This window comes from Anser cygnoides, chromosome 8 (assembly GCF_040182565.1).
Source record: "Anser cygnoides isolate HZ-2024a breed goose chromosome 8, Taihu_goose_T2T_genome, whole genome shotgun sequence".
Classification (NCBI taxonomy): domain Eukaryota; kingdom Metazoa; phylum Chordata; class Aves; order Anseriformes; family Anatidae; genus Anser; species Anser cygnoides.
This window is the reverse complement of record NC_089880.1, coordinates 32,964,316-32,986,340: the sequence shown is the minus strand read 5'-3', so window position 1 is coordinate 32,986,340 and position 22,025 is coordinate 32,964,316. Positions and strand designations below refer to the sequence as shown.

Here is a 22,025-nt window from a genome sequence, read left to right as displayed (position 1 = left end):
GCCGTCAGCAGCTAAGTTTCTGTGTGAAGAGGTTTCTCACTTGTTTCAAATTTCCTTTTTTTTCCTTTTGTTTTCAAGGAGCTCCGGCTCTCTGAGGGAGCTCTTTACACCCCACTGACAGCTCAGCAAGCAGAATTTGCATTTTATTTTACTTTAAAAAGGCATAACAAGAGAGGCAGCTAACTCCCTTCCCATGGGATTTAGGGGAAAGTCATGTAAATTGACATGGGAAACAACTAAAACACAGGGAAAGTTGTGACGTTTCTTTCTTAGGACAGGTACGGTACCACTTGGTTTGAAATTCACTCTTCTGTCGTGGTCCAGGATGGTGAGAAACAGCATCCCATGTGCATGCCTGGCACCCATAAGATCTTGTGGAAATGGTCGGTTTGCGTAAATACAGCTTTGTTTGGCTTTACGAGTTCTGCTTTTTTATTTATTGGGATTGTAATCTTCTCTTCTCTCTGTTACGGCATTCACATTTGGCCACTAGAGCCAGCAGCACCTGAACTTGAGCATTCGATGGCCCTTGTGGGTCCCTCCCAGCTCAGGAGACTGAGGTTCTCTGGCTGCATCACACGCTCAAAGCCCAGATTCGGATTTGTTCCCAGGTCCTCGCGGGGAGCTGTTCAGAGCTGTCCTGAGGTCAGCCCACGTCTGTGTGTGCCTCCTCCGACACAGACCCTTTGCGCCAGGGCAAGGAGCCAAGGAGCTCAAAACCGAGGTTAACATATTATCCTTTGCTTCGGCCATGATCCCATAATCTTTCCTAAATGAATGGAAAAAAAAATAATTCAAGCACAAATAAAAAGTTCCATAATTAATTCATAATTTTAGACAATTATAACTATATCTGCTCCAGAACTGCTGTTGTATGGACAGAAAGGCCTCAACTGGTGAAGTGGTTTTAACTCTGTGAGTCTTTAATCTATTTCCAGCATGGAAAAATTCATTAAAATGGAGTCCCAAAACTAATATTTTACAGGATGTTCTTAATAACCTCTGCTACTGAGCAGTGGAAAGAATAAAAACAATGTTGAGCAAATCCTCAAACCCCACATTGCAAATACCTATTTCATCCTGACAGAAGTACCCACTGATGGTAATGTTTTGTCGTGAGGCCTTCACGTTGCAGAGGCGCCTTTTAACAGCTGGAAAAGACTCACAAAGGATCAATGTTAAATTAAAAATTTAATTAAAATTGAAAATGGCGATGGCAGCCCCCCAGCCCTGAAACATCCTAGCAGCGCATGACTGCATCAGGCACGAGCGTCGCTGCTGCTTGTTTGTATTTTCATGGGAACGGGCACGTTCATGGGCAGGAGGAGCAAGAGCTCTGCCGACTCCTTGCTGGTTGTCTCTTCTTGACAAAAGGGTGAGTGGCAGCGACCCGGGCAGGCTGAACAGCGGGGACTGCATTCTACGCACCCATCGTTTCCCTTCAAAATCCATTGAGCTGGACGATTTCCAGGCAGTACCTCTGGGGCTGCAGAGTACCAGCAGACGTTTTCTGACCGCGAGGCACCGTGCACGTGTCGCCGTCAGTGCCTCCAGCTCCACAGTTCTTCCGGCTCCGTCTCGCTGCTGGGCTTGCCGTCCCCGACAGGGTCTGCCTGTGAGCGGCCCCTGCCCAAGGCTCCCAGCGTAGATGCGAGTGTCACCGCAACACCTGGAACAGGAGTTGTATCTATTGCTGTGATTCCAGGGCTGGATCATGGTCAAGTTTTCACTTAAGTTAGGAGTTTAGTCCTTGGGGGGAGCCTTCTGCTTTTCCCCAGCATGTGCTAATATGTGCATATGAATATTCCCATTAATACTGGCGCTTCGATGTCAATGCAACATCATACTGCTTGCATTTGCATGCCATGGGGGGAGTTCTGCAGAGACTCTGAGGAAGAAATTAACAGCATGGGAAGCAGTCCCAGGTTTGAATGCTATATAAACATTACAAATTTCTAGGCTACATATTGAGCATAAAAATAGATACCGCATACCTACCTACCTACTGACTTAGTCAGGGAACAAGCCAGTATGCATCTGAGCTGGGTCAATTCATTCAAAGCTGCACATATGCTCACACGCAGCATCACAGGAGAGTCAGGACTGACAGCAGGCATCCTGCAGGCACAGGGGCACAGGAGTGAGCCGGTGCGGCACGCGTGGCCCGACCTGCCCCAGGGCCGCAGGAGCACGCGGGAGGCTCGAGAGCAACGCGGGGAGGGGCCGGGGCCCCTCCTTCCTCTCACCCCCTGTGGTGCTGCGTCCTCATCCTCCTTCTCTGCCTCCTCCTTCTCTTCCTTCTGCTTCTCCTTCTCCATCCAGCCTGACGGCAGAAGGAAAGCCGATGTTCCCCTGCTGCTCCCTGCGTGCAGAGAGCACCTCCCTCGGACCGTCTGAGCACCAGCAGGGGCTGGCGATCATTACTTCTCGGGAAGGGGCCCCCAAATAGGGCAAGATCAAGTGAAGTGCTAAGGTGCCTCACAATATGGTCACCAACTCGTAACATTCACACCGAAACTTCTGAAACACTGACAAATTATTTGGGAAAATTAGGGGGGAAGATGAAATTCAGTATTTAGCTTTGAAAAGCAATCTACAGAGGACCCCAGAAATTTTTGAACAAGTGAGCTTAACTTCTGAAAATGGTCTGGAATTAATGCATTTGTGGAAAAAAAAAAAACAAAACTCATAAACAGCCAAGGGATAATAAAGGACAAATAAGCGACATTCATTTTTAAAGCAGGCATTATGAAAGACCAGCCTCATCTCCTTCCCAAGGTAACTTGCTCCTGGGAAAAGGTCAGGCAGCAGATGGGAGTCACACCATGACGTTAGGGAGGTGCTCACACAGTCAGCCCTGGCTTTCTCATCCAAAAATCAAGGAGAGAAAGTCCAGAATGTGTGTATGCAGCTTGTTAAAAATAATGCTGGAGAAACGGCTGTCACTGACTTACTGTCTGATGAGAAGGATACATTGACTGGGTCTGTTGTGATTCCAGGAGGACTTGGTACGGAATTCAATGGCTGAATTAGATGACATACCAGACAATACCTACATAATATGCAGGTGGCATTGAAGTGCAAGTATTTGGGACAACAGGCTTCAAATTCAGGATGATGGATTTCAGAAATTGTCCGGAATCAATACGATGAAATTCAAAAATGACAGAGCAAGAGAGCAGCCTTAAGGAGAAATCAAATAAAAAAATGTGTGGAAACTGCCTGGTGCTTCAGGAGAGGTTAGGGGAGTTGTGGTGGGCCGTGAATGAAATCCCAGACAGCAGCATAAATACTGCTGGAAAAGAGCAGGTGTCACCCGGAGATGCGGTCGTAGGAAGCCGCTGCATGGGAAGGGGTCTGTGCCTCTTCTGCTTCACCTGTCCCTGATGAAGCCGTAGCTGGAATGGGATGCCCAGTTTGGGAAAAATAGTTCAAAAATAAAAAGGATGGAGACAAGGTAGAGAAAGTTCAAAGGAGATAAAAATACAAGCATTAAAGAGAAAAGAAATTAAAACAACCAACAGAAATGTGAAACGCGTCCTTCCTGTGCAGCAGCGAGCACCGGGGGTTAAAGCGGTCCTTTAAATATTCGCCCGGTTGTCACAAAGCGGAGGCAGAGGGCAGGACAAATACCCAAGAAACCCTCCGAGCAGGGAGAGCCAGAGCAGGAGGCAGTGCCCGGTCCTGCGGGGACACAGGAGCCCGAGCAGGTCGCCTCGGGAGCTCGCCACAGAGCAAGGCGCGGGCTGAGCCGTGCCCGCGATGCCTCTGGCGCAGGCGAGGGGCTGAGGTGGATGACCGGGGCAGCTCCTTCCAGCTGTCCTCACGGAAGTTTGCCTACGTACCGCGGGCCCACTTGAGGCCACCCTTACCGTAGAAAGCTTTCGGCTTCCCAAGAGCCGACACTCGACGGCGTCTCTGAGGGATGTGCGGGTGGATGCAGGTGTTGTGGCTGGGGGCGGCCGCGCCAGCGGGCCAGCACGAGGAGCAGAGGGCAGGGCGCTGCCTGCCAGGGAAAGGGAGGCTTAAAATGCAAAGGAACCGGGGACATATGGTGGGGATTCAAAGAAGGGGGAGCGATGCAGTCAGGGATCTGTCAAGGGAAATGATTTTAATAACTATTTTGGGAGTACAGTGTAAATGTGTCATCCGGCCTTACTGGAGAAAAATCAAACCCATAAAATTCTCCTAAAGGAAAAATGTACAGTCACAAGAAAGCATCTTGGATCGTTACAGATCTTTTATATAGTTCATAACACAGCAAGAGTGGCAACAAGTGTAGTCTTGTTAATCTGCCAAAAACGTCAAATATTCTCATTTTGCCTATCAGAATTATCCACAGTGTTTACCCCTAATTTTCTATTCTAAAATTTTATTTCTATCACTAGATGTATTTTATATGTTGCATAAAAATATCTCAGTGCAAACCTCTACGCCCACTTACATTTTATTTCCAAAGTCTAATCCAAACCAATTTCAGCGTTTTACCTGCTTCTCACTTCTCTATGGCCTCTTTCTGTTTGTGTATAAATATATAAATGGGCACAACGACAGCAGCAGCCTGCGACCTGCGCACCCCAAATAAGCAGCCTCTCCGTTTGGCTATGAACACAATGGTTGCTTTATCTACAATAATACGGAATGGGAAATACAAGTTTACTCCGAATTGTCACGTTACGTTGCATTGGTTTGAGCAAACTGTGATTCTCTCTGAGCTGAATTTAAATTGGACCTGGTAGCATTTTGGTTATTGACTGCGAAGGCAAGAGGAATAGTAGGGGTTTAAGCGAATAATGCGCGTATGTCCTAGTCTAATAACTAGCAACTTATTGACACCTTCTGGAGAAACGAGGACAGTGTAGCTCACATCTAGTGGCACAGGAAGAAAGGAAGGATTAAGAACGTTTGTGGCAGGCTGTAACGACTGGGACACGTGCTGCTCGCAGGCACCGCGCTCGGCCCTCGCCCCTTGCACTGCCACCATGGGGGCAGGCGCCAGCCCCGGCACCGCGGGCTCTGCGCTGCGGCTGCTCCCCGGGGCCGGAGCCAGCCTCTGCTAGGGGGGAGCGAGCTGGTTTGGGGCCTTGCAGATGTAGGTATTTATTTAATGGCACCAGATGGGGGTATTTATTGGTACCAGATGTGGGTATTTAATGGTACCTCACAGAGGGAAGCATCTCCGTGCAGGTCTATTTATACCTCTCTGTTTTGATGTTATTGTCCTTTTCCAGCCTAAGTCAGCTTAACTACAGAGAGATCTTCAGGAAGTTCCTACGGACCGTGAGGTTTTTGAAGCGTTCTCACTCTTTTATGCAAATTTATTCAGTTTGTATTTTAACTGAAAAATGTTTATGCTGTTTTACCCAGCTGTTCCTTTCTTATCCTGTGTAAGGACTTTCTTCTTATCGTAGCGATCGTTCCCCTGAAATGCTGGTGTGTAAAATTAAGTGGGGGGAAGTCATTTTCTGAACTACATTACATGCTGTATTATTCTTACATTTGACCATTCTCATATTTTTAATCATTTCTCTCTTTTTGGTGTGCCTATTTTCTGTAATGATACACCATTAAAGTCACACTGTAGCCCAGGTGTGGAGGTACTAAATGTTTGAAATCACTAAATTGGAAAGAATCTTCAAGAATAACCTTTGTGTCTAATCTTTACTTACATTTTTAATGATTTAGAGTAACTTCAGTAGTCAAATACTACCCCTGCTTCTGCATATTAGACTCTTGCATTGATTATCTGAGATAACTCTTCCCCGCATACCCCTGGGATTGTATTTAGGTCCGTACAGAAGCAGGCGTGAACTGAGTGTCCAGTGCAGGGCAGAGGGCTGGGTTTGCTGGACGTGCAGGAGGATCAGAAGCAGAAAAGAAGCCCTCACAGAATCAAAATGAGAAGTAAGCTTGACATAATTTGGCTATGAAATAATTAAATAAATCACTTATTTATCAGTCTGTAAGGTACACAGAAAGAATCCCTGATTTTTCTGAGTACTTTCATATCACTATGTGCTAAATTAGCTTAAACAATGCAACTAAAATAGAATATCGTCTGCGACTCAGACCTTTTACTTTGATAGCAATCAGTCACCAGCTGGGAAAACTTTAGTTTTAGCCAGTAGGTTATTGCTTTTTTCCTTTTTTTTTTTTCTTTTAACATATCCGTGATTAAATCCTTAGCAGTGGTTTGATTGAAGAGCGTTGCTTACTGAACGCGAGAGGCCTGAAAGCTTCTGCAGGTAGCGGCAGAGCGGCGTGGGAGAGCCCGCTGGGCAGCGCCTCCTCCCTGCGGGCGGCACGGCACGACCCTGCACACAGACCTTCCTCTTCTTCACCCGCACAGGAAGAATTCCCAGATGAAATAATTCTTTTTCTGCCCTTGCTCTGACAACCCTCGTTTTGCACAAACAGGGCTCCTCTCTGCAGCTAGAAAGCATCCCTCTGGCCCCTGCCCGAGGCACACGTGTGGGACGGGAACGCTTTGAGGAATTACCGGCTTGCAGAAACATGTTTTTCTCATTTCCTGTTATTTCGGTTTCCTACACCAGGAAGACAATGCTGCGTCATTCCATAGCAGTGGTATTAGAAGCAAGAATCAGTAAGGTCTTTTGTAACTCAAGTGCTCTGCTTTTCATTTTAACCAATTCCAGTTGTACTTAGAAAAGTTAAGAATAATTACATCACCAACAGAACAATAGCTGATGATTTTTAGCTTGCTAAGTACAGCTGAGGTTGTGGTTGAATGCACTCGGGCAGAACCTACCTCACCCAGAGGGGACGGTCCTGGGGACGGACAGCGGGGGCTTTGCGGCTGCGGGGCTGCGCCTCGCCTGAGCCTCTGCTGGAGCCCAGGGACCCGCCAAGGGGGGGCGAGCGGGCTGGGGAGCCAGCAGCGGGCACTGGAGTGTGCCTGTGGGCAGCTCCCCACCCGGGGGAAAAAGATGGAGAGCTGTAAAAGAAAAATAAAATACCGCTGCCTTTTCGTTTCTGTAAGGTTTTTCTGCTTTAAAAGTAGATTTTTGCAAATCAATTAACAGAAATGGCTACTGTATTTTCTACATTTCTTCTGCTTTACAAAGCATCAAACTGCTGATAACAAATCCATCTCAAGGCAAAGAATATAGCTTTTCTATTTCTGTATTTTCTCAGTGATAAATTGAGTACAGTAATGAAAAAATGTAGGAGAGTGATGAAAGGGCTGCAGAGAGAACAAGTGCTCGTCCTTTCCCTTCTCTCTGCATTTACCAAGTGAACAATATGAGTCACAGAAAATAGGGAAAATCTATGGCATCAGAAATTGAAGAATGATTATCTGCAGAGAGCCTGCTTCTTCATTGATGGAAAAATGGTTGCATGACAAAATAACTGTGGGTAAGAGATGAAGATCCTTCGATTTACTTGGAAAAAAGAAAGCTGTCATGTTCACCTTTCAAAGAACTCTCAGCGCCACGGCACGTTGTGCCCACCAGCCTTTGTGCAGGGCCCGTCCCCTCGTGCTGCGGGGCAGGCTCCTGTTCCGGGTGAGGTTTTGGGGCTGTTCTCCGCCTCCCCTCTGGAAACGCTGGGGCTTGGGCCGAGGTGCTGGCTGCACGGGTTGCTTACGGGTCTTTAATTCGATCTCTCCTTCCAGTTCTGCACAGCACAACTCTGTGGGACTTTCCTGTAATTTAAGGCTGATATTCAAAACAGTCTAAAATAAATTGATTGCTGATAACAGGTAATTTACAGATTACATACACAGATAACATGATGATAAACTTCTAGTTAAAATATAGAGGATGTTACAATACTTCATACAAAAGATGGTTATACTGCTAATGATATGAAAAAGGTAAGAGGCAAAGAATTTAATCAAAACCTAGTAGAAAAGTACTACTTTTATGAGGTTTTCCTCACACTTTTACATTGACATAAATTGGGAAAAAAAATGATGAATCAAAATACAGCCATCTCTCTTCGCTGCCCACCCACGATTTACTCTATCAGAAGCAGCGTGCCCATGCCTCTCCCGCACACAAGACAAAGTGTGTTTAATAAGTAAGAGGTGGGGACTGTAAGGCAATGCTCTTCAATCATGCCGCTGTTAAGGATCTAATCATGTAAATGCAAAAAAGGAAAAAAATCTTCTCAGTTTTCCCAGTTGGTGACTGATTGCCCTGTAAGCGAAGGTCTGTGCCACGCTAGCACAGCCCGTCGTCTGCTTCCTTATATTATTTAGTCTACTAATTTACTAACTCTATTAAACATACTATCAAAATCATAGGTGTTTGGGGGTATTTTATAAGCCACTAAATACCGGGCGCAGCTATTTTATGTTGCGGCTCGGTGCTCCGGCAGGGCTGTGTGGGGCCGGGCCGCCCCGAGCTGCTGCTCCTGGTCCCTGTCCCCAGGGCTGCCCCCGGGCGTGCGGCCACCGGAGGGGAGGAAAAGGTTCTCGTGTCCTGCCGGGGTGCGGCGGAGCCCCTGTGTTGCAGGGTTTGCCTGTGGCAAAACCCAGCAGAACATAATGATATTTCTTTGGTGGCAATGGTAGTGCATTCTGAAAAAGTAATAAAGAAGAGGTATATGAAAGTGGAGCAGGCTTGTTTTTTTTTTTTTAAGTGTTGACAAATGATTTTAAAACTCTAAAAAGCACAATTATCTTTTCTTTATGATAGTCTGTGGTGCAATATGTTCGACTACAAAAAACGATTTTGTTGAAAAAATCTTTTTTTTTGTGGTGCTTAGGGTTGTGGGTTGTTGTTGGTGTTCGCTTTTTTAAATAAGGTATTTTGGATGTGGCATTTAGAGGCGTACAGAGGACTGTAAAAGTTTTGTTTACAGGTCTGAGGATGAAAATGATGTACATGTTTGCCAGAGAGGCAGAGGATTTACGTAGATATAAATAATTTTAAATTCTCGACAAATTTAAGGGCTTTTTAGATCAGTGAAATAGTTGCTTGCTTCTTGCAGTATTCAAAGCACCCTGATTTATGAGGACCTGTGGATTCTGCACTGTAACGCTGTGACTTTCACTAGCCGCTTGACTGAGAGCGATCTGCACAAAGCTCAGCTCGAAGGAGCTCCTCGCGCCCTGCTCGAGGAGCTGGCACCAGGCAGTGCCCGGGCTGAGGGCGGCCTTGCTCGGACCCCCGCAGCAGCTGGGCTGGAGCTCGAGGGCGAGTGGCGAGGCTTCGCCTGCACACGCGGGCACTGCTGCGGGGCGAGCGCGGCCCTGGCCGGCTAATGAGCCCCTCCGCTGGATTAGCGGTGTCAGCTGCTGTGCGGGACTTCGGCCAGCATAATCTCCTGGAAATAAATTACATCTGTTTCTGCTAATTAATACACCTCGCTGTAGTCGCCATGGTCTGCGGTTGGCAATATTATGACTTTTTTGTTGCCTGGTGATTGTTTTGGTGAGCTCTGCAGATGGTGGAATGGCCTTTGCAGGCACTGCTGGTGGTTGTTGTAACCCCCCCCTTTTTCATTTACATATGGCTCTAATGCAGTCCTTACTCCTGATAGCCACGTTTCAACCTAGGAGAAATATTTTTTCATAAAAGCTTTCGTTTGATTAACTGTCCTTTTTTTTTTTTTCCCATACTTGGGTGTTATGGTTGTGTTTGGTTATTTGAGTCACAAGTTGCTTTGTCTTTCTGTCTAACACTGAAAGAGTTAGAAGGAAAGGAAAGAAGAGTAAATTAGGGTTTTCTTACCAAAAAAAATCTCAATGCAAGTGCTTATGCTAAAATTCATGAAAACTTTTGGAATGCAGAATCGTTTGTAAAATGAAGGTTTTCCAGATGCTGGGTGATCTGATGATTGCAAACTGAAAAGTCGTATAGATTCTCAATTAGCGGCAAATGGAGTTCATCACTGGTTTTAATAACCCTCATAAGCACATTTTAATTTTTTCTTTTTATTTGTCATACAAACTAATTATTATGTCCAAGCCATAAAAAGAAGAACAATAATCTATTTCTTATGTCATGTTACTGATTTCCAGATACTATACAAGTTAATGAAATCAATATGCATATTAGGAAAGCAAAGCGATAAATTATTCTGGCTGCAAAGAGAAATCAATTTTCACCTCGTTTTTCCAGTACCCACACCAGACAGCTCAGGGCAGAAGCTCCCAGCCCCGTGCTTCCAGTTTTTAAAGCTACGTGGGCTGGGTTTGGCTGTGCCGTGCTGCACCGTGCCATGCCAAGCCACGCTGTGCCATGCCGTGTCGTGCCGTGCCACGCCATGGCGCACTGTGCCGTGCCGTGCCATGTTATGCCGTGCCGGCTCGCGTGTTCAAGCGGTTGTTTCCCCACCCCGGCAGCAGCAGGGCTTCAGCGGGTGCTGCAGAGCAGGGCTGGGCACGGCCCCGGCGCTGGCAGCTGCTCGGAGGGGATCGCTGGGGTCCCTCGCGACGCCGAGGCGGCCCCTCTCGATTCCGATCGTCTTCACAGCCCGGAGGCTGCGCCACGCGTCGTCACTGCCAGCAGTTGGGGTTTGGGCCGCTTCGCAGCAAGAGGAACTAGTTTCAATGAGTTGTACTTCAGCAGCATCAGGGTGGAATAAAATTCTGATAGTTATTATTGACGTGATCATTATTATTGCACACTTGCTTCTTTAGAAGCTCACTATTAAGGCTTGTCTGAACTTCATTCTCATTCCATTTGTTTTAATTGCTTTGGGAAGCATAAACAAATCTATTTCTCTCTGTTACGAACAGCCCGAGGGAAAATGAACACGTCGCTGTGTCCCTCATGCCTGTTGGTATGCACTCCTAATAGAGGTGATTCATTCATTTAATGCAATAATGGATATAAGCCATGGTAAATATTTAAACAAAACACCGTGAAAAACAACTAGATAAAAAACAGGTTTTGAGTGTGTCCCTTGTCCTTTTTGCTATCATATAATGCTGAGAAATTACATGTTAAAGTTGTGTATGATGACTACTCTCAACAAAGAATTGAAAAAATCAAGTCATGGAAAATTCTGAAATTTTGCAGGTGTTCATCATATATGAAATGTTTTAGTGAGCACAGTCATCCACGCAGGGGAAGGTGCATATATAAAGCTTTGTGAGGAGGGGTTTGCACCTGAGGATCATGCTGTAACGTGGTGGGCGTTGCATTGCCTGCCTGCCTAGCTGAGAGGTTAAAGTACCCTTTGGTTTTCTGTGTTGCTCTTTTGCTCGGCGTTTTTCTCCCAATTAATCAAAATTAAGTAGAGCAACATAATGGGCTGCTTTCTGAACAGAAAATGAAGCTTCACTAAAATGTAAGTCTTTTTCTAGATTTTTATCATCACTTTAAATTTCATCAGCAAAACAAGAAAGAATCGTTTAATTTTTTCTTATGTGTTTTAGATAACACAGAAATGTTTCCATTTATTTTGGACTCTTGGAAGATGACCAAGGGCTAAAGGGCCTTCAATATTTGATATGGCTGGCAATATAGTGTTGGAAAGGTACCAGGGGTTGGGGGCGTCAGTAAGATCCTTCCATCTCGCAGAACACTAGGTAGGAAAGAACATTTCCTCTGTGCTCGGTGCTCCGCGCACCACTTCCCACGCTCCTTCAGTGGTTGCGTTTGGGCCCAAGGGCAGAAGGCAGCACCCTGCAGGGTCAGGCTCCTGGTGTATTCGTCTCTAAGCTGTAGCAAGGTTATATATAAAGTTCTTAACAGGAGCGTTGTGTAGCTTGTACATTTCTGTTTGGGGGAATTTCTTCAGCTCCTAGTCCTGTTTTCTGGAGGTGCTTTCTCACTGCACTGCAGTGCTCTCTGTTGGGTAACCTGCCGCCTGGGCTGCTGCTGTCACCGCCCTCGGCTCTGTCCGGTTCTCCTAGCCCTGGGGAGATGCTGCGCAGTGTTCCCAGCTCTGCTCACTGCCGAGGGGCCCTGGAGCAGCCGTGCCCTGCTGCACCCCATACCCACACCCTGCAAACGTGCCCTGCTGCACCCCATACCTGTACCCTGCAGCCGTGCCCTGCTGCACCCCATACCTGTACCCTACCGGCATGCCCTGCTGCACCCCATTTCCCCATACCCTGCTGCACCCTGTGCTGCCGGCAGACACCAGGCCTGGCTGCCTGCGCTGCTGGCAATGGGGGCATGAGCACAGCCGGGAGCATCCCCTGGCAAGCAGTCTGCACACAGAGAGCGAGTTCACAGGTGTTTAAGGGCACATTTTGGGAAGTGTTTTGTGGATGTGTGGGCTCTATGCAGCCAGTGTTCCCTGGAACAGCCCCCAGGCCCCCACCTGGTCCCACGCTGCTCCTGCCCCCGGCCAGGCTCTGTGCCGTGCCTCATCTCCCTGCTGTAGCAGAGAGTGCTGGCAGTGTCTGAAAAGTTCGTGTTTTCAGCTGCAGACTGAAGTTTCAGTAGGTAGTCTCTGCTTCAAAACTAGTCAAAGATCTTTGAGAACCTTCCTGCTCCAGCCCGGCAGGCTCTGGAGGTCTCTGCTTGCTCTTGCTTTGCTTTGTTTTGTTTTCCCTGTTGTGTTGTTCCCTCCGAACTCTTGCAGAATGTGCTGAGCTGTTCCTGTAAGGCTGCGCGCAAGCTGCCATGGAGAGCTCTCTGCTGCTCAGAGGAAAAGCACCGGGATCAATACAGAGCTCACCAGAGGCGTCGCACCGCGCAGCACGGCAGCTCTGTAATTTGAAGTTTGCAGCGGGGGAATTGGTGCCCAATCACTCAAAACACTTAATTGGAAAGTCAGGCCACGGGCTAGGCTGTAGCAACACATTCCTGAGGCCTTGCGGCTGCTCCCCGCAGCAGCCGCCCCGGGGCCGCCTCGGACACCCGTGGCTGTGGCCGTGCTGCCCGCACAGACCGGCGGAGCAGAGCCGCTCTGGCGAAGGCCGGACTGCGCCCAGGCTGAAGCCCAGGCTTGATGTGCAGGCTCACCCATCCCATTTATTGCAGGCTCACCCATCACATTTAACAATGCCATAGCGCGACTTGATACGGCTATGGAAAACAGGCATCCAGCGTTGATTCCTTTCTCTGTTTAGTTCCTGCAGTCTCTATACCTTGCCCTAAATGGGAAAGTATTCTTTTAAAACCATCTTAAAAATGTTAATGGCTGTAAAGCACTTTTCATTTTGGACCCCTGCGCAGAATTCAGCTGTGACTTTAATTCATCTGCCATCCCTGCTTCTCATCATGTTCCTTATGCGTTTCTTTAATCTATTTACTGCGCAAGTGTTTATTCATTGCTCTGTTGCCGTTTTTTTTTCTGACCCTCTCTGTCTCCACGTGGGAGGGGTGAAAGACTGGGGCTGCTCAAAGGGCTGGGAGCTCTGGAGGGGATTTAATCTGTCCGGGGAGCTCAGCGGAGCAGATATTAAAAGCTAAACCTGCTCGTAGATCATAGTATTAAAAGGTATTATGGGAAGTATGTATACAAAATGAATGGTTTTTAAGTCTTCCTAAAATGTTAACCTTCCACTGTGATTATGCATACACATCCTAGCCATAATTAATACATTTCACAGATGTTAGTGATCTGGATGTAATGATCCCTGAGAGTCAGTAAAGAGCAGAAAATTTAGCAGTTTACCAGCCTACCGGAAAGCATTGTCTTGATCACTGAGGTTCCAGAAATACTTGCTAGAGAAGCTAATTTCTATCATAGCAAAGTTCTTCATAGAAAATAATTGATAAAATAAAATCTACAGTTGTTCATGAGTACGATCCTATTGCATAATTTCTGTAATTGTACAGAATTACATTATAGAGCAGGACTACCCTGCCAGGTTTACCTGGGTGTTACTTTACTTAATGCATTGCTTGTATTCATTTGTTTTCTAATTCTATTGTGGAAATGAGTAAATTGTGCAACCTGTTCAGTCTCATTGCAATAAGACTTTCAAACATCTTCTACTAGATTGTATTTAATTTCCCCATTATAAACCCTAGATTAAAGCAGAACCCAGGCAATTAGAAAATAAACAAGGCATGTACTTGAGAGAAAATCACTTAATCTGCGCTCTGTAAGCCTGAAAAACTCTCCATCATCTACCATGTTGCAGCTGAAATCTTCCCTTAAAAATGCCGCAGAGTTCCTGGTGATAATCCTCAGAAGGAAGCACAAGCTTCTTGTGCTTGTAGATCAGTGCACTTGTAGATCAGACCTCCCCGTCTCCTGCAACATCTGGGGCGTTTGGCCACGCAGCCCTCGGCTCCCTGCGGGCGAGGACGATGTGCTCTGAGTCGCGCACAGCACTGAGGGCGGGGAAGCACCGGCCGTGAAAACAGGGCTCGGATCTGACACCGAGCGTCCTGCCTGGGATTTTGTCCTCCTTTCCTACTCGAAGCTCGGCTGTGGTCCTGCAGCAGACATCTGGCAGGCCGTGGGGAAAGGGGCGCCCTGCGGAGCAGGCACAGGTGGGGACGGACACGGGTGGGCACCCAGGACACGGGTGGGCACCCAGGACGCCGGTGGGCACCCAGGACGCCGGTGGGCACCCTCGCACTGGAGCCTCCCTCGCCAAAACAGAAGCGACTTTACATGGTTATAACCATCTCCTACAAGGGGGATAAATGCTATTACAAAATACCACGTTTCAAAGTCACGTATGTGCATTGTTTATGTTGGAGGTACTGGATGGGGCACGAAGTGCCACTGGCAGGGTGGCGCAGCCGAGGCGCGCCGGGGGCTCACTGCGAGCTCTTGCTGCAGGGAAGGGCTCTGCCCCTCCAGGTCCGTACGGCTCCTAGGAGCAGGCACGTCTGCCTGCGTTACGCCTCTTAGTGCCTCTGCAGAAGCGGAGGCTGGATCACGGCCGGGCAAGGCAGTGCTGTGACGAGCTGCTCTGCTGCCGGGGTCAGTGCCCCTCGCACCTCACGCTCCGGCTGCCCTCCCCTGCAGCTCTGATCCTAAACTGCCTCTCTTGTGCTCCAACACAGCCGTCAAGTAGCGCGGCAGTGCATAGCGCGGGGGGCCCTGGCACGTGGGGAGGGGATGTTTCGCACGCTCCTGTGCCGTTGCTGCCTGCCTGCTCGCAGCTAGAAGCACGCGGGCATTTGCACAGATGGATCGGTCGACAAATTAATTCCAGTCCAAAAGAAACGGCTGGTTAAGCTGCTGAAACCAGCATCTTCCCTCCCCACTCCATGTTTATGGCTTAATTATGAAATTATAATCAGCGAAAAATCAAATTATCATTGCAGACAGACAGGTGGGGCGTGCAGCCCAGCACTTGGTTGAAGAACTTCAGGGTATTGGGGACTTTGGAGAAGAGGCTCTGCAATGCTTCCCTGTCACCAAAACAAGTCACTCCTCATTGGAAAGAAAGCATATGGACGTTCAGCTAAGCTGATACCAGCACAAAAGCTGTACTTGCAACACCTGGGAGGGCTGAAGTAGGTAACTGCAGATTCTGGTGGCAAAATCTCTCTTTCCAAACTCCCAGATGGAACACTTCTATACTTACAGTCCAATTCTTCTCACAGCTTTTATATGTTCTATCGGGATTCCTATATTCTGTATATGAAGGGAATTACTACATTATAATCTGAAAAGGGAGTCGGCTACCATACGTTTTAATAAATGTTGCTATAAAATTGTAGTTGGGAACTTGCCACCTTTACCGGGGACACCTCCTGGAGAAGCCGAGCTGTACATCTGGGCACAGGCTGTGAGCTGGGGCCGTGCAGGCTGCTTGCCGAGGGGCTGATGGAGCGTTTCATCGGGCAACAGTTCAGCACAAGGTTTAAGAAACAGGATGAGTGCACGTATGCTGAGTCCCCAGTTTATTTACTTGTTGATTCTAAGTTGTGGTGAAAATAAGGCATCCTATCCCACGTTCAGAAAGCAACGGCAGCCTCAGGAGCAGCTCAGCCCTGCAGTAATTCCCACCCCAGCAGTAATCTTTATTACGCCGCATCATTTATGTGCACTTGAATGTAACTGAGAATATAATTCCAGTCCTTGGAAATGAGAAATGAGGCTCGGTGAAGTATAGGCTCAACATCAGTCCCACGCAAAGTAATGGCTCCCATAATTCTGGTCTCTAGGCAGAGCTATGGGCTCAGACATGCTGTTACCTCCATCAGGCCCCTTCCGCGGCCGAGAGGCACCTGAGAGGCTCCCGTCTGCCTCCTCCTGCGTGGAGGCACCAGCTTGGATCTGCATGATTCCCCGGGGGAAAGTTCCCAACGTTTCTCATAGGCAAAGAGGTTCCCGGAGGAGTGCTCAGGAGGGAGTCACAGGTGGACGTGCAACAGGGCCAGCAGGAGCCTCCAGGTAGTCAGGTCGTTCCTAAATCATTTAGAAATTCCTAAATAATTCAGGAATAATAATTTAGCATTTAGGTCATTCCTAAATAATTTAGAAATTCCTAAATAATTTAGCAATAATAATTTTAAATTTGGGTCACTCCTACTCACATGTAAGTGGTGTTTTTAGCCACGCAGGAGACACGTGCAGCAAGCCACCCACCTCCAGCAAAGCCATTCACGTCCCCCCAGGCCCCCTGCCGCCACTGGGCAGGCTGGCATGGGCAGGGTAATAGGGATAATGGCCCGGAGGAGAGCCGGGAAAGAGGAAATACAGCTGAGATAACATAGCGGGCTTACTTCTGTACACAGCTTTGTACAGAATGGCTCGCTAGGCTATTATGCCTCGTTCCACTGTTCACATGTCAGGATGATTCAGATGGTCCTCGGAAGAGAGAAACAAATATTATCGAGGAAGCCTTACAAAAATTAAGCTTGTGGTGCTTAAATCATCTGCAGAGAAAGATGAAAAGGGAGGTGATTTATCATGTTTTATGGGTCCTTACTCATAGAAAAGATACTTGATAGTAAGGGGGATGTTCAGTCTTGCAGACAAAAACATAATAAGATCTGATTTCTGAAAGCTGAATTTAGCGAAATGCAATTTTGAAGTAAGATGCTATTTCCCGGCAGTGAAGGGGGTATTTAATCGCTGGCAGTGCTTACAGCGTGGCAGCGTGAGCATCACCTGGAGCTGGGGTAGGCTGAGGCAGCTCCCTCCAACACGTCCTTTAGCCAAGCTTCTGGGAAAACGGCTGGAGCCTGCGAGCGTCTGAGCTCAGACTGCCCCGAGCAGCCCCTCGGGCCAGGCATCCCCAGCCAGGTCACCCAAATTTCACTCACGTCAGAGCTGTGCTCTATGACTCTGGCTTGCTTGTAAACTCACCGGGGAAAGATTTTCTGAATGTTTGCCTTTAGAACATGCGATTTTATCAAAATCCAAATGTTTGACAAAACAGTATGGATTTGGTTTTTGAACAACGTGGGCAAAACCTACACCAAAGGGCGAGCGGCACCGGCACCGCGGCGATTCGGGGCACAGGGGGTCGGGGCACTGCGGGCACCTGTGGGCACGGGGGGCACGGCTGGCACGGCCTGCCTTAGGACAGGCTTTTGCAGAATGAATTTGAGTAATGTGCTCCCTGCAGGGATCCACAAAGATATCTGATTAAGAAGTTACTCCTTTCCTGGAAATAAATCTTTTGCACATTTCAGCTCCTGCAAATGCTCTGCAAGGGCCGGGTGCTTTTTCAGGTCATGAAGCGAAGGAGGAAGAGTGGATTACTGCCTCGCTGAGCTGGGCTGGCAGACTCACAGGGCTCCTGTTTCGGTGACTGTGTGTAAACCTGTTTGAACTTCAAAGGATGGCAACAGTAAACTTCACTCATAGGAGATGGGGAAGGCTGAGCCTGCCCCAGACCTCTGATTTCCCCGCAGACATGTTTCTCTGCTAATTAACAATACACCGCACAGACTTTTAATTTTCTTTGCTTACAAATGCATAGCCACGAGCAAGCACTGAGAATTCGCAGCTTATTTGAAGCCTTCTGACCCCAGCTCGTTTTGAAGAAATAACTTCCAGTCAATGACCAGTGACAGGGCTGGAGAACGTCTGCAGGTGGAGATCCCAAAGCACGCAGAGCCACTCGGGGCACGTGCCTCGTTTATCCCAGAGGAGACGAGGAGTCTGTCCCTGCACTGCTGAGCAGAGGCAGCCCGTGTCCTCCAGGCTGGGCACAGAGCTTTGCACCCGTGCACGGCGCAGGCTGCAGCCACCAGCCCCGGGGCTCGGCGCGGGGCTGTGCGTGGGCACGGCTGCGGGGAAAACTTCCTGGCAGTGCCTGCCGGAGGCTGCATTCAGCGTCTAAAGAAAAACCCACCACAACAACAAGCGGTTCACTGTAAACAGCATCTCTGAGTCATTCAGGCGGCTTACAAGTGTCTGATGGAGGGACGTGAACAGTGTCTGCTTGTGTAACGCAGCCACTGCCTCGGCTCAGCTGCTGCAGGTGCTGTTGTGCCACCCCAGTGCTAAACCTACAGCTGCCCGTTTCCACCCATTTTGGGGCCCTTTGCACTCCATGAAATGCGGAGTTTGATCACAGAAAGGCAGCTTGCTTTCCTTGACACTGCAGTTTGTTACTTCTGAAAAGGCTCTGTACTTCGCAGAGCACACGGGAGGGATGCTGACAGCACATTCCCGGAGCCTGAGCAGCTGCTGGGATGGTTGCACAGGTGTGCGTATGGTGGGATTTGGGTTGTGACAATGGGAGCAAACCAGTGAGACACGACTGGGGCATTAGGGAGAGCAAGGCTCCGGTTAGGAGTGCCCATTTAGGAAACAGGCAGATCAACATACATTTCTTTTCTCATTTCATTGGTACTCATTTATCTTGCAGAATGCTTTGATTTGAACTCAGTCGTTACAGAAGGTTCTGAAACACCCACATGTCAGAGCTGCGTCTTCCACACGTTTGTTATTTATTACACACAGAACGGTGCTTTTCCGAAGCATCAATGGGGTATGACTTGCTTCTGTATCGATTTGGTTTCTATAGCAAGCATACAATGAAATATGTAAAGGAATAATAATCCAAAAAGAATATTAATTTTGAAATCCCAAATCCCTGCCTTTATTGCTGGAGTCCCGAGATCCCTTCTTCCCTGTTTAAGGTTACAAGACATGGTGCACTCCTGTAAGGGCAGGCCACTTACAGCTTCCCGTTGTTTTCCATCCACGTGGAGCTCTGTTGTCTTATGACCAGGTGTATGAATAGTAAGTACAGAAAGTGGAGTTTAGGAAATAATTCTGCTGATGATTTTCTTCCTTAACTATGTTGATACTGCAGGCCAGAAAGAAATCAAAGCAGCAGAAACAAATGTATTTTAGTCTTCTCCGTGAACAGATACGACTCTCTAAGTACATATGGAGTAGATGTAATAATCATAATTGTTTTCAAAAGTAGAAGAAAAAATTCATTTTGTTTTATTTTCAAGCTGTCACAGGCCAGCTCAGCCTTCTCCCACAAAAAGAGCATCCATCCTTCGGTAGCCGTTTACTGGGAACTCAATAGCAATGCCTGCCCTGCACAAGCCAAAGGAAATTGCTGCTTTCTTATTTGCAGCATTTTGACTTCGCGGGCTGTGCATCTGCAGACATGGTGGAAATAGCTGTGGTCACACCATAACATGATTTACCTAGCTTCATTTTGCATAGCCGCATACTTTGCGTATCCCTGTAGGTAACGGAGATATGCGTATCACGGCTCTGCTCTGCTCTCTGGGGTCTGGGGGGGTTGCTCTGGTTCAGCTGCTTTCCCTTACAACTTCCTCTTGGTTTCCTTTCAGTTTCTCCGAAGATATTTCGTATTTCAAGTGACATCATTGTGAACGAAGGCAGCAACGTTACCCTCGTGTGTCTGGCCACAGGGAAACCAGAGCCTTCCATTTCTTGGAGACACATCTCACCATCTGGTAAGCGCGCGTATCTGTCACTTTGAGCTCTCTGCAAAGTCTCACCAGTAACAGCTTTTGCATTTTCAGTTTCGGAAGTGGGACAGCATTACTTTTGCATGCCTTACAGAACGTGTGCCTAACTAGACTTGTGGAAAAGGAAGGCTTCAGCAGGTTTAAGCTGAGATCAGTGAAAACTGTAATGCTACTGTAAACTGGGAAGGTAGAAATAAAGGCATCCTAAACAAGAATATGTTTTTAATTTGGGCCTGGGTGACTCCCCGAGGACACGGGTTAGAGGCAGTGTCAGTAATAGCCCAAGACCTCTGAGCTGCAGCTCATTTTAACAGGCTGCAGACATTTATCAGATAAACCCAGCCAAGGAAATAATGAAGAACACAAAGGACTCTCCAGAAGTAGGAGTGAAGGCTGAAAACACCAACACGTCATGCACCAGACTCGATGGAATTTCACTCCCATTCGACCTTTCAGTCACTCCGTGACACAATGTCGCTTTTTAGGATGGTTTTATCAAACACACTTAAGTGTACATAAGAAAAACTGCAAACAAAATGGCATCTAAAACTACCGTTTCTATTCACTCTGATGTTTCCTTTTGTGCTTGTAATCCCTCATCGCGTGTTTGAGCAAAACATTTTGTCCAACATGACCAGCACCCCCGCGCTGGCTGGGTGCAGCCCCGGCGCCGAGGGGCGCGCTCCCCTCCCGGGAGGCACCGGCCTCTGCCTGCTGCCACCTCCCGCGGCTGCCGCACGCAGCCCTGGGGGCACAGGGGCTTCTACAGGGGCTCTGCAATTATCATTCCTTCTGAGGTGAAGGGCTTTCTGTTTGCTCACACAACTTCTCTGAAACCCGTGTAATTGCAGGGAAGAGCGGTTTCATGGGCTATTGCAGCTTTCCGCAGGGTGTCATAAGCCCGGTAACAGTTTCCTCTACAAAGCGAGAGTTGAAAAAAAAAACAACTTTTGACCTTTAAGACAATGACAATGAATTCTGCTGGAAGTGTCCATCGAGGGAGTAGGGAAAAAATCAGTTGCAGCAAAAAATGGATTTTAACTAAATGTCAAATAAAATTTTATTGGAAATTGTGGTGATACTTCAGAGTAATAGCTTAAAGCATTAGGTTTCCTACAGAAAGCAGCCATTACAGTTTTTTTTGAGAGGGAAAAAACAGAAGAGGAGAATTAGTCCACTCAGACTGGAGAAGGGGCCTGAGAAGGAGCTAGATCCTCCTCATCACGAGTCCAGACAAAATTGGTGCACATCATTACAAGGGCTTTCAGTGAACCACTGATTTTGTGTCTTGACCGAAGGACTGAGAATGGCAAGAGTAAAAATACGATCCGTGCGGCAACGGACTCGTTGCACGTACCGCAGTGACAGTGGAAATGAAACGTGAGGAAAAGGCACCCGCGCCTCCCCTGGGGCAGGCTGGGTCGGCTTGGGGGGGTCCCCAAGGCTGTGCACAACCTCTGCCGGTGCTTGGTCCCTCACTTTGAAAAAAAACATGTATTTATACATGTTTAAATGGCAATTCCCATGTTTCAACGTGAGCCCTTTGCCTCTTGTCCTGTCACTGGCACCTCTGAGAAGTTTGGGTCCATCGCCTTTTGCCCCCATCAGGTACAAGACCCCGGAGCCCTCTCCTCCGCAGGCTGGACGCGGGTGGTTTCATCCTGGGGGTGTCACGGCGAGTTGTTGCCATCCAGGGTCCTTTGCCAGGAATACGATGCTCGTCTTCATGGTTTCTTCTTCCCCCCCCGCCCCAGGATGCCTTCAGGGTCCATCTTACACGTCCGATGCCGTGCCTGTACACCTTACCCCGCATTGTTGTGCAGCTCCCTGGCTTCCTGCGTGCCGCGCCTTTGCGTGCATCTGGTGCTGTTCCTTGTTCTCCCCGTTACCCCGTGCTCACCTTCTCCAGCCCCGATCCCCACCTCGTTGCCCACCCAGGGCACGCTGCTCACGGCCGTGGGGTGTCCGGTGCCGCCCGGTGCCGCAGCCCCGGCCCTGCCCTGCCCTGCCCGCGTCTCTGCCCGGCAGCGTGGGCTCGGTGCCGAGGCCGTGCAGCCCCCCCTGCCCCCCCGCTGGCAGCGTGTCCGGGGCTGCCCCACGGCAGCCATGGGGGGACAGCCCGTGCTTTGTGCCCAGAGCCCCTGCAGCACGCAGCGGGAGAACAGCAAGCGGACGGCGAACAGAACGCGTTCTGCCTCCCTGCCTGACCGAACGGAGACGGTTTGTTCCGTCTCAGTAACACCAGGCCAGTTCTGCGTGCCGGCGTGT

The 22,025-nt window shown here is 48.4% G+C and overlaps 1 protein-coding gene and 1 long non-coding RNA gene across 5 annotated transcripts in view; both read left to right on the top strand.

Annotated features, from left to right (window-relative positions):
- The window catches only part of NEGR1 (neuronal growth regulator 1), a 299,901-nt gene that overhangs the window by 173,603 nt on the left and 104,273 nt on the right, over nt 1-22,025 (top strand). For all 4 annotated transcript variants that reach the window (XM_048061956.2, XM_067001684.1, XM_067001685.1 and 1 more), the window contains one exon: nt 19,617-19,742. In XM_048061956.2, coding sequence (XP_047917913.2) covers nt 19,617-19,742 — 126 coding nt within the window. The remainder of the gene's footprint in view (nt 1-19,616; nt 19,743-22,025) is intronic.
- Nucleotides 496-7,764, top strand: LOC106043601 (uncharacterized). The gene is made up of 3 exons (XR_001211792.3): nt 496-5,285; nt 5,789-5,904; nt 6,187-7,764. It is a non-coding gene; the product is annotated as an uncharacterized lncRNA (long non-coding RNA).